Source organism: Vicugna pacos, chromosome 21, assembly GCF_048564905.1.
Source record: "Vicugna pacos chromosome 21, VicPac4, whole genome shotgun sequence".
In the NCBI taxonomy this organism is placed as follows: domain Eukaryota; kingdom Metazoa; phylum Chordata; class Mammalia; order Artiodactyla; family Camelidae; genus Vicugna; species Vicugna pacos.
In genome coordinates this window covers 16339275-16352179 of record NC_133007.1, presented here as the reverse complement: position 1 = coordinate 16352179, position 12905 = coordinate 16339275, and the positions used below count along the sequence as shown (strand labels likewise).

At 32.9% G+C, this 12905-nt stretch overlaps 1 protein-coding gene across 5 annotated transcripts in view; it reads left to right on the top strand.

Moving 5' to 3' along the window:
• The window catches only part of DCAF6 (DDB1 and CUL4 associated factor 6), a 118250-nt gene that overhangs the window by 82245 nt on the left and 23100 nt on the right, over positions 1–12905 (top strand). For 4 of the 5 annotated variants that reach the window (XM_031688731.2, XM_031688728.2, XM_031688730.2 and 1 more), the window contains 4 exons: positions 2710–2827; positions 7358–7473; positions 8611–8697; positions 8927–9254. In XM_031688731.2, the coding sequence (XP_031544591.1) occupies positions 2710–2827; positions 7358–7473; positions 8611–8697; positions 8927–9254 (649 nt within the window). The remainder of the gene's footprint in view (positions 1–2709; positions 2828–7357; positions 7474–8610; positions 8698–8926; positions 9255–12905) is intronic. The other variant, XM_072946180.1, reaches the window with a different exon arrangement.

The following is a 12905-nucleotide window of genomic DNA, read 5'->3' as shown; positions in this document are numbered from 1 at the left end:
ATCGAGCAAGTTAGGGGAAATTAAAATGGTTACAAATATGTTTTTTTCACATGAAGTAATAATAAAAGAAATTTAGTTTTTTAGTTCTTTGAAGTAGATTTTTGGTAGACCTTTTTATCTTAAAATATGCATTTTGTCAGAAATAAATTGTCAATCTGGTAAGCTAGGGATCTACATTTTCTGAGAAAATTTGACTTGATAGGTTTTATATGATTGACGAGAGGGAGTATTGAACGAGGAAGGGTAGACTGGAACAGGGGTAAGAAGTGAATTTTAAGCCTTGGCTATATACTCCCATTACTAGTTCAGTTGAAGAAACTAGGTTCGCGCTGTTCAGTGTCTTCTGCCAGAGACACTGTGTGCGGTCTGGTCTACAAGGAGATAACCAGACTCGGGGGTCTGAAGTTTTTGTAGCTGGCAGAAATAGAGTGATGGGCTGTTTTAGTCCAGGCTGGTGACTTCATTAACGACCGAACCGATTCTCTCAGCTATAGGCATTTTATAAATTAAATGAATACAACTGTGTTTCACGCGATTTGCAATATGTAGATTATATTCAGAGAGATTAAATAATAACTTGGTAATAGATAACACAGGAAGAAGGCTTTCATTAACATTGAGCATCTCAGGAAGCTTCTTGCTTTTGGAGCTTGGTAGCTATTTTCTACACCATTCTCACCTCTTTTGTTTACTCTTTTCCTGAAGTCATGGTTTGCAAGTATCTGTAGCTGTCTCTAATTTTACTCAAAACAGAAGTTTTGATATAGCATATAAATGGGTTCTTCAAGCAAGGTAGAGCTAAGAAATTCCTACAGTTCTTAACACCTGCTTTTGTTTTCTATTCCTTCTTTACTTTAAAAGAAAAATAAATAGCAAAGCACTTTATAAAATGTTGTGAGAGATAATGAAAGAAGGGGCCCCAGTTCTGCCTAGTTTCCTTGATCATTCAGTCTCTCAGCTGTCTGTCTGCACCAATTCCAGATGCCAGCAGATGACTGTGGTTTTGGCAGCAGTGGGGCAAACATTTCACCAACATCACTAAAGGGAAAATCATACGTGGATAAATGGCTAACAGCAGATTTTTCAAAGATTGTCAAGGGGAGGACAGATGTTTTAGAAGCCTTGTTCTTGATAATTTTATGTAGGCTAAAGATCTGTTAATTCAGTGATTTTATCAGAATGCCATTTGGTAAAATACCTCCTCTAACACATTGAGTGTAAACTGAATCTTTGAAAGTTGTAATGAGTTGTTAATTTTTTTTCCAGCCGCTGTTTTTATCAAGGACATAGTCGTAACAAAGTAGTACAAAAACAAAGTGATTTTACCATTTGGTAGGGCAGTTTTATAATTGATTCACACTTTAATGTTATAGGAGAGGATTTCTTATGAATTAGAAGTGAAGACGTAAGAATTGATACTCCTTAGTTTCATGGGCTTGGCGTCTCATCTTTTGAAGAGAATCTTTTTTCCTTTCTACTACAGATCTGTATTTTAAATCTTGTTAATTGTCATCTCACAGGATAAAAGCTAGAACAGAGATTCTGTCAGATTCTCTTTTAATAAGTGCTACAGAGGAATGCAAAAAGATATGTCCTTCATTGCAATATAAAGTGGACCAAATAACCAAAAAGCCTGAGTAATTTTGATTTTATTAAGTTTTTATTGCTTTTGTTGTTACTGTTTTCAAGACGGAAAACTTGTTTTTAGTATTATATCAAGTCCTTGAACTTGTATGAGGAATGCAATTATGTCACAGAAGAGTTTTCTTTCTGCAAGCAACTGGCAGAAATACTGCATGTTTGATTATATAGCAATTTTTATTCCCCATACATTTTTATGTTCCCCCAAGCTGTTATTCATCATAAAAAGAAAAAAATTTAATTTTGTCTTTGAAATGTAGGTACTCTTTTTTGGGAGGAGGGGGAGAGGTGACTTTAAAGTGGTCTGTATCAATTTCTATAGAGGTTCTTGATTGTGTTTGCCATTTTACAAAGATTTTATATGTTGAGATAGATATATATTGTGAACATCACCGATAGACTTGTGAAACTGCCATTTCCATAATTTAGAAAACAAATTCCTTACAGGATTAGTCAGGAGGAGAAGATGAAATATACCAAAATATATGAATTTTAGAAACTAACAGAGCACAGTAAATTTTCTTCTCCCCAACCTTGCCAACAGAGTACAGGCTATAATCCCTCCCTAGATTATCTGTCTATGAATTTGAAAGAAGAGAAAGAATTTACTAGCATTTAATTGCAGCAAAGTTCTTCCTGACAACTTCTTTTGGAGTCCTTGCATCTTCTCAGTGTTTCTAAAGGAGCCAGTGGTAGTTATTCTTGATGCTCTAGCAACTGAAGAATAAAATCTTGAGCATTCCATTAAATAAAAGTACCAGCTTATAAAGTATGTCATTGCATGTTAATATTCTTTGATTCCCTAACAACAAATATGGTTCTCATGTGTGTGTGATTTCCGTCTGAATCAAAGGGAGTCATGTACACAAAGTTAAAATTTGATGCAATGCCACTTTGAAATACAGTGTTTCTATAACACTTGCTTTTAAACTTTAAGTGAGAACCACAATAGATGTGAGAAAGAATTATGACAAGGACAGTCTAATTTAAATTTTATCAATTTTAGGAAATGTCATCTTTTTATTGGTTTCAGAGACTTTTTTCAAATGTTTTAAACACAATTTTCAGATAACAATAATGAAAAGCTGAGCCCCAAACCAGGGACAGGTGAACCAGTTTTAAGTTTGCACTACAGCACAGAAGGAACAACTACAAGCACAATAAAACTGAACTTTACAGATGAATGGTAAGTTAATATTTTTGTAAAGATGTTCTTAGCCATTGTATAGGATTGTATTAGATATTATTTTTAGCATTTCATCATCTATATCTTTTGTTTTGCAATAATACATTGGTTCTCAAACTTCAGTGTGCCTCAGAATCACTTGGAGAGCTTGTTAAACCACAGATTACTAGACGCCACACTCAGAGTTTGAGGTGGGTCAGAGAATTTGCATTTCTAAAAACTTCCAGGTGATACTGACATTGCTGGTCCTGAGATATTTCTTCTGATAGAAAATGCAAACGATAAAATTAATCACCTATAGACCATTAGTGCAAAAATAATAAACCTATCGGAGCCTTTTGCAGTCTTGGTTCTATGTATAAAGTGTGTGTATGTGTATACATACATATATATTTTGGGTTTGAGTTTTAAAACATGATTTTAATCATACTGATGTATTAAATTCTCCCCTGCATTTATTTGCGTTAACTTTATAATAAGTATTCCCGCATTACTGCTTAGTGTTCGTATGTATTACTTTACCAGCTCTGTCATAGATTCCATCAAGTGGATGTACCGTAGTTGTACTTAACCATTACCCTTTAATTGGCCAGTGAATTTCTTTCTTTATTCTTGCCGAGTAAGATTATAATGAATATCTTTGTTTATAAATTTTTTCCTACCGTTAAGATGATTGATTTGAGATATTTCTCCAGAAATGAACTATATCTAGGTCAAAAGATATTACAGAATTATTTCAAAAAGATCTTCTGTTATTACATTTCTCTCAGCAGCATATGAAAGTACACATTTTGCTGTCTCCAGGCCAATGTTCAATATCAATATGTTCACTTATTTTTAACTTATATATTTGATTTTTTAAATAATTTTAATTTAATTGGTTATTAGTGAGGTTGAACTTTAACGCTTGTATAGATTCTCTTTAATGACATTTCTGATTATATTTATTGCTCGTTAATCTAGTTAAATCTTACATTTAAAAAAAACCTAGTTATGTGAGCTTCTTATATTTTTTCCCACTGTCTTATCACCTTTTGCACAAGACAGTATCCAAACTTTTGTATTTAAACTTATTACTGTTATTATATTAGTATTACTTACATAGACAATATAATCTTAATATATAATTAATTATATATTAATATAATTATGTGATTACATGTGATTATATTAATCATTTGATAACCAATATATTAATTATCTTATATAATTAATATATTATCATATTAACATATTTAATTGTATATTAATATTACACAATATATAACATATTGTATATGAATAATATATAATATAGTTATATATTTTTATTAATATATAATTAAGTATATGTTAACATATGATATTTATTCCAATTCACTGGTTTCCACTTGTGTTTATCTGTGTATGTATTTTCTATTAAAATCTTTGATTAAATCGCATTTTCAAATATTATTGAATATCTTCTGTGTTCCAAAATCTGTTCTAGACTCTGGGAATAAATACATCAATGAAAAAAACAGACAAAAAACCTCTGCCCTGTTGGAGCTTACATTCTGAGTTGGGGAGACAAGACAATAAACGTGATAAGTGAATTGTGTAGTACGTTAGATGGTAGTAAGTGCTATGGAAGAAAATAGAGCAGGTAAGGATGTTTGGGAGATTTAGGGAGAGGGTAGGCATCATTGAGAAGATGACATTTTGACAAAAAATTTGAAGAGTAGGGAGTGAGCTATGCGTATGTCAGGGGGAAGAGCATTCTAGGCAGAGAAGAAGCCAGTGCAGTGGCTTTGAAGGAGGAGCAGACTTAGTATGTTCAAGGATCTTCAAAAAAAAACAGTGTAGCTGGAGTGGAGTGACCAAAGGAGAGACAAGTAGCAAATAAGTTCAGCCAGGTAAGTGAGGAGGAGCTTTAAAAGACTAAAGGATATCTTTGGTTGCTGTGTAGAGAATAGGCCTTAGGTAGAAGCCAGGAGACCAGTTAAAAGGCTTTGGCAGTAAGCAAGGTGAGACGTCTTAGAGCAGGATAGGAACAGTGGAGGTAGTAAGAAGAGATTGGAATCTAGATATGTATTTGAAGGTACAGTCAGTAGAATTTCTTTATGAACGCCAGTGTTTGATCTCAGCTTTCAAAAATCATATCTATGGCCCCTTTTCTTAAAACATAATTTAAGGTCACAGAAGATTGTCATACTTACTTATTCTTTGTCTTTTCTATTCTCATGTTTCTGTACAAAAGGGGCTGATTTCTTATAAGGAATCTCATCTGAGCATTTTTTAAGCAAAAATCTTTAGTCCCACTCTTCTTTTGAATGCTACTTTCCTTCTTTAAAAACTGACCAGGAATTATATTCTCTCATTCATTAGTTTCTTATTTCTTTATCAAAAAAGTAAGTAGCTTTTTTTTTCTGATTATGAACGTATTTGGTATTCACTGTAAAAAAAAAATTCAAAAAAGTATCCAGTCTTTATCATCTCTGCCAGTATGGTGTCTTGCTTTTATTTTAGTTTCTTTGATGACAGAGAAAGCAATAGAGCACACTGACCAAGAGCCTGGACTCTGAACCTAATGAGCTGTTGAACCTCTTTAAATCTCAGTTCTCTCATCTGAAAATGGCCATATTTAATAGAACATACTGAAAAGATTTGTCGGGAAGATTTAATGAGATCATGCAGAAAGAATACATAGCACTTAGCACATTGACTGGCACATGGTAGGCTTTGAATAATTGTTAGCTAAATCATCATCTCTTGCAAATTGCCTTTCAAATCTTTTGCCCAGTTTTCTACTGTGGTGTTTTATCTTTTCTGATTGATTTATAAGAGCTATTTATTGTAGACTTAAGATGAGGGTAATACCATTTGTCTTTCATTTGTTGCAGATATTTTCCCCAGTTTGTTGTTGGTCTTTCAGTTCAGTTATGATAGTTTGCTTTATGGTTTCAGCCTTGTGAGCTCATGCTCCTTGTCTTCCCTGGGATTAGGAGGAAAGTTTCTTCTTCTTTTCCTCTTATAGTTCTGTGATTTTTATATCGAGAATACATGTTTGATCCTTCTACAATTCATTTTACCATAAAGTATGATGTAGAGCTTATAGCTTAGTTTTTTCCACATGGCTTTCCCTTTGTCCCAGTACCATTTATTGAACAATCTAGTCATTTATCTGTGATTTAAAATGCCATATTAACACATGCTAAATGTATTTACTTGGTTACTTTGTCTTTTCCACTAATGGCTCTCTATTCCAACATCAATACCATAATTTTTAATTATCATAACTATTATACATGGAGCATTTTGTTTAATCCTATATCATAGCTTTCTCAACAGAAAAAAAAAATTTATATATTACATTGGCTTCTCTTTACCAGAATTGCTATATATTTCTTTCTGATTAAAAAGAAATACATGCTCATTTTAAAAAAAAATCAGAATCTAGAGAAAAGTATGAAAAAAATCACTTGCAGTAATCCTCCTGAGATGACACTTAACGTTGATGAAGACCCTTTCTGCCATTTTTCTCTGCGTATAATCCCATGTAGGTACATATTCTTTTAAAAAATATCATATTATCTATGGGTGCCCTTTTAAAAAATTTAAATTGACTTCTGTAATTAGTCTAAAAGTGTTTTTTAAAAATTTTGGGAAAAATTCCATGATAATTAGAGTTGTTTATTGAGTCACTGCTATTTGTCTATAATTAATGTTTTTAAGTTACTGTAACTGTTGTTTCTTTTTCTTGTTTGCATTTATTCTGAATTTAAGAAATTGTTGCATCTCTGTGAATTTAATTTTAATCTTAGTCAGATTGTTATACATTTTCCTCTATTTTCTCCCCCACTAAATCCTTTTTATGCATATGTCATGATTTGTCATAGAATGTTCATTGAAAATTATTTATTTAAGTCTGCCTAGTATTCTGCTCTAGCCAAAAATTCTAACAGAATTATGATCATCATCAGGTAGGTATTAAAACTAAAACAAAAAACATTCTATCCTTCTGCAAAGCCATGGTGTATATCAAATATGTCAACCACCCACCATATTTGAACAACAACCTAGAACTGGCAGTTATCTACAGAGGGCAGTTCAAAGACCAAAGAAATTTCTAGTCCTCTTTTCAAGTATTAATTTAAAAGTAGCCTAGAACAACAATGTCTAAAAGAGCATGTGATCAAAGTCTGTAAAGCCATTAAGGATTTGAATATGGTGAACCATCTGTAGTTAAGGACATGAAGAGAGATTATATAATTAAGTTAAAATTCAATAGAATTGTAGAAATATACACCAGATCATAGAAGCATGAAAGCTGTGAAGAAGTGGTCCTTTTTTATTTTTTGATCTCTTTTTTAAGATTAAAGTGGATTAAAATAATCACCTTAATTTTTTAAAGTGATGTTTTGCGAATAGTATTAAAATGATAAATACCGTATTTTATTTGTAAATCTGAATTTTGTCATCAGTTTCTCTAGCTGTAACATGTAAAAATTATCCTAAAAATTCATGCTTGTTAACTTTTTGGTGGGGCCACTTCTCTTGTTCGGATGACAGGAGCAGCACTGCCTCAAGCTCTAGAGGCAATGGGAGCCACTCCAAATCTGAGGATCAGGAGGAACCCTCAGTCCCACAGAGCTCAGTGCAACCACCAGAAGGAGAGAATGAAACACGTAAGGTGTTATTTTGCTTTTGTCATTACAGAACCCCAGTGCTGGATGTTTACCTATTTTTATGTTACCTCAATGCTGCAGTTTTGTTTCTTGTTTTTAATACATTACTTTTGCCTCAGTAGTCCAGTTACTGCTATTGATAAACAAATAGCACATGGAAAAGGTAGGGACCTTAAGCATTTAAGATGGGGAGTCACAGTGAAGCACAGTTCCCCCTGTGGACACACTGGCCAGGATAACCAGTGGTCATCAAACTGAACATATGTGAGATATAAATATTTGAAATGTCTTGACCATTTTTATACCTGGCAGTGAAATCTAGAGTATCTGTCTTGATTTTTTCAGAGTACAGTGGTTTATAGAGGGGGAAGAAAAGGAATAAAATCTGAAGACGTTATGAGCGAATCTTACATCATACCCTTTCCTAGACTATTTTTATGTGTTCATTATATGAAATTTAGGGGCCAATACAGCCTAATACACAGTAAATTTTCAATAAATACTTGATAAGTGAAGGAATAAATATTTTTCATTAAATGAATAGATACCTCAGAATAACAGAATTTACAAGAATTAAATACATGTAAGACAACTGTCTACTAAGCAAATGTCCTGTTACGAATGAAAAAGACCAATCCTTTGTGGGTCTTGGAATTAAATTCTGGAAATAAGTATTTTCAATGGCCAAACAGAATTTATGGTGGGTCAACTTTACTATTTGTTCATTATAGTTCAAATTAGACCAAATGCATGATAAAAGGGCAGAAAAATACTCAGTTTTAAATTTAGGTTTTGTGAAGTTTGGGGGAAAAAAGTGAGATGGAGGAATGTCAGTTGTGAGGGATGATCTGAAGCAGATACTCTTCACATAGAGTTCATGAAGGTCCATGACTGGCTTTGGGATGAGGCAAAGGACAGAATTTCACATCCATCCCTGATAGTGTCCATATAATTTTGTGGGTACATACATAGTATTTGCATTATACTGAGGAGAGGGATAACTGAGTATCAAAAGTTTCTATGACCCAAAAAGGGATAAGAACGACTTATACATAGGAAACGTAGAGGATTAAATTGGTGTTTATTTTTCTAAAAAAAAAAAATTAGGATTTAGTAATAATTTGGTTTAATTCCCAGAAGCTCCTGAAGACTCATCAGAGGATGTGACAACATCTCAGGAAGGTACATCTGCAGAAAACACAGCTCAAAACCATGTAGATAGAGGTGAGTTGTCTTGTTCTCTTTAGATAATTCCTTCATATGGGAAAATACCAAGCCTCAATCTGTGTTGGTCCCTCCAGAGTTAGAGGCCATTTCCAGGTAGATGTAGAATTTTCTGCTCCATATAGGGGATTAGACTTTATATTAGGAAATGTCTACATCAGCTTTGAAGTTAGATTAAATAATTAATGTTGCCCACATGACCAGCTGTTACTGCTTTATTTTCTGACAGCACAATCAGATAAGTCTACTTCTGAGCCATTGGATTCTGGCTCAGGAGAAAGGAATGACTTGAATCTTGATAGCCCTTGTGGGGTTCCAGAAGAATCCATTTTGTCTGAAAAAGGCAAGGAACCAGGGACTTCGGATCCAACTAGCACTGAAAGTGCCACCAGTCAAAGTACCAGCAATCCTGAGCCTCAGTCGCAAACAGAAGCCATTGGGCCTTTGGCTCATGAGGAAACATTGTCCAGGGACTCTGCTCTCCAGGACACAGATGACAGTGACGATGACCCAGTCCTGATCCCAGGTGCAAGGTATCGAGCAGGACCTGGCGATAGGTTGGTAAATTTTTAATTAACATGAACTATAAAAATACAATGCACAAGGCTTTGTTTGTGAAGTCACATAAAGAAGTCTCTCCATTTTTGACAGTTACTTCCTTTAATGGTTTCTCAGTCATATAAACTCCCATAATTTTCTAAACTATAAATGATTTCACATATTACATTCTTTAAGCAAACTGTACATTAAGAGGAGAATAAAAAGTCTCATTGTTCTGAATCTTCAGTACTAAAGCTTGGGCCTCAATTTACAGATCAAGAGAAAGGAATGTTGAGAATGACCAACAGGTTATTTATGAAGTTAGGGTTATATTTAGTTGCCAGATTACCCTCTACACATCCTGGCCTTTATTGGTTTTGGAGTTTTTTTTTTTAATATTCAGTTTTCCTGCTTTTCTGTTGACCCTGGGTTAGGGTGTGTGATAGTAGTTCTCTTTTTGAGAATATTATGTTTTTCTCTGATTTCTACTAAACTTAGTAACTCAATTTCAAAAATAAAAAATCACACCAAGTAACAAATATTGTAACTACAATAAAGAATTAATTTGCTAACATGTTCATATACTTTTTCCATTTTTCATTTTATGTGTTCATAAGGATATATTTATTTTTCAGTTGATAAAGTAAATCTTTTAAAGTGTATTGCATTCCATACTTTTCTAAAACTATTTCTATAATTAGTGCCATCATATCTCATTGTATGTTTTGTCCTCTTCCAAAGAATCAAATTTTGTTTTTAAAATCTTAGCTTATACAGGCATGAAGAACCATTTCACGTATTTCTGTGTTCAATGTACTGCTATTTATAAAATACTCTGACATTTCTGTCAAGTGAAAAATATAACAAAAAGATTAATTTGCCATTAAAGAATAGCAATGTTGTATAATGATCAAGAGCATAATGACTTGGATTCTGGTTTTAAACTTGCCAGCTGTTTCCTCATTTAACTTAATGTCTCTTTAAGGTTCGGTTTCCTTATCTATAAAACAGGCTTATGATTATCTAGAATTACTGTCAGAATTTTTTTAAAAAAATCAATCACAAGGCCTGTCTCAAACTGAAAGCACTGAATAAGTGATAGCTATATTACACAATCAAGGTATTCCATGCAGCTATGTAGACTTAAAAAGCAATTACACAGACAATACTTAAGTGAAAAAAACAATATATATATATATATTTATTTAAAAAATCAGTTACAGTAAGAATGGCCCTAGGGTTAAAGACTGACAAAGCAAAATTCCTGAACGTTACAGCTTGCAGTTCAGTAAAACTGCCTTTTCTTAACTATGAAGTCATATTTGGTCAAAGTGTTTACTTTGCAATGACTCCATTTTTAAATGTAGAGGAAGTAATCTTTTTCCTATATTTGTATTTAGAGATTAATCAAGCGTCTTCTCTTTACCTGCCACACATTAGTCTTCAGTTTTCTTAGTTTATATTTTAGGCAGGTAAAACTTAGTTTCATTTCTTTCCATACCCAAAGGGAGTCCTTAGAATATTTTACCACTTGATGTCTGCAGGTAAGGTTGGCAAGCACAGCACAATTTGAAAATCCACTCAGTGGTTTCTAAAACACAGGGTGAAGAGCTAGAGTCTATAATCATTTTAAGTTTGTACATTTATGGCTTTCTAATTATGTAAGCAAACGTATGTCATTTTTTTCTGTACTTATGTAGCTAAAAATGATATTAAGGTCATGACTGAAAATAAAATTTAAGCATCCATTTTCTAGTAAAATGTACCATATTACTTACCAGGTCAATTTTTTTTTAAAATAAGAAATTATATATTTTTAATAGATTTAGACACTTGCAAAAAATCATAATTATTTAGCATCTTCTATTCAGGCTAATTCTAACACTTTCCCTAGTATTCTTTATGGCTGAGGAAATAGGTGCTAAGTAGGGATTTTGTATATTCTAGACCTAAGGAGATTTTTTTTTTTTTTAACACAGTAAATGAGAAAGGAGGATTTGGGGAGAGAGTTGGTCCTAGATTATCCAAAATGTCTTGCAACTTATTGTCCTTGGTTTGGATATATTACCAGATACTATACTATCTTTCTATTGAGTATTATCACTTACTTACCATTTTCATAATACTTAAATGATTTATATGTTTTAGGGGTTCTCCTGGGGTTTAGATTTGCCACAAAATTCTCACCTAATAGCCTCATTGACCCAAGAAACCCAGGTGCTGAACTAGACTAGCAGAATCTTTTAGAGGAGAAATGATCAGAGACAGCAGCCTGAAAATGACCCCACCTCATGCATGTATCTTGAATTCATAGTCTCATGGTTAGATCCAGATTTGAAACCACCTCTGGGTCTACATTTGCTTCTGTACTTTTTTGTAAACTACATATTATTTAATATTCTATATATTCAGTTTAAGTATTTAGCCTTAGTTTGTCCTATTATTTTGTTTTATTCTATAGAACATAGTGGTAAACTTACTAAAGAGTAACAGACAAACAATAAGATTCTTCCCTTTGAGAAAGTTAATTTTTTGAAGAAGAGAGGACAGATACACAAGCCATTTATGAGTCCATGGAAAACAGTTTTAATAAATATATGAAATTAAATCCAGTATTCTATATACAGTTGTACATACAGAGATAATGCTCAAGTGATTATAGTGACTATTTCACAATTAAATCAATTTTTCTTGGAAATTTAGATTATTCTTTCCTAGCTACTTATAAAAAATTTGTAAATAGTGAAAAATCTTCCTTCTGACTTTTCTCTAAATAATTCTGATAATTCCTAACTTCTGTGGCACCACCTTGATTAAATCTGGAACTGCCTATATAAAGTGTACTTCTCATTTCTGCACCTTGCTAAGAGCTCTTCATCCTTGACACAGTTGCTCATTTATCTTCTGAATTTGGAGGAAAAGGCATGTTAACTTTTATTCTAAAGAGAAAGTTTAAGAAATTTTGCTTCTTAAGTATATGAAAAGAATCATTTACCAGCTTGTAAGTAGGCATATGATTTTTGAGAATTTGTATTTCCAAAAGGACAAAGAATTAACAAAGTTCCTTTGTAAAAATCTACCATTTGGTTCTTAGAATCTAACGATACATATCACACCCAGATGAAATGCCCAACTAAGAGGATGCATGTCTTAAAGGTCCCCCCCTTGCTGCCATTTGAGAAACCCAGTCAAGATTAGTTCGGTTACAGCAGAGAAATGGTCCCAAAATTTAAAATGGTCGAAGTATGTATTTAGATCTGTAGTTTACACGGAGAATTACATTGTGGATCTCATAATTTTTTAAATGAAACGTAAAAGGTTTATACCTAAGGCATTTTTGACACACATTTAATAAAAATGTCAAAACAGTTCTTTGCAATGCAAAGTAATGATTTTTCATAAAGATTTGCATTCTTATAATATGGTTAAATAAATATAACCCAGGTTTTCACTTTGGGGCTAAGATCAAGCATGACAAGGAAATGTCTTAGAAAATAAAGTCCTTAACAACTAACATAGATATTTTTAAATGGAATGCTCTTCTCATTAACTATAGCTGGTCTCAGTATAAATATAACTGGGACTCTCTATAGCAGAGGTCAGCAGACTTTGTCCTAAAAGGCCAGATAGTAAATATTTTAGGTTTTGCTGACCAAAGAGGCAAAATG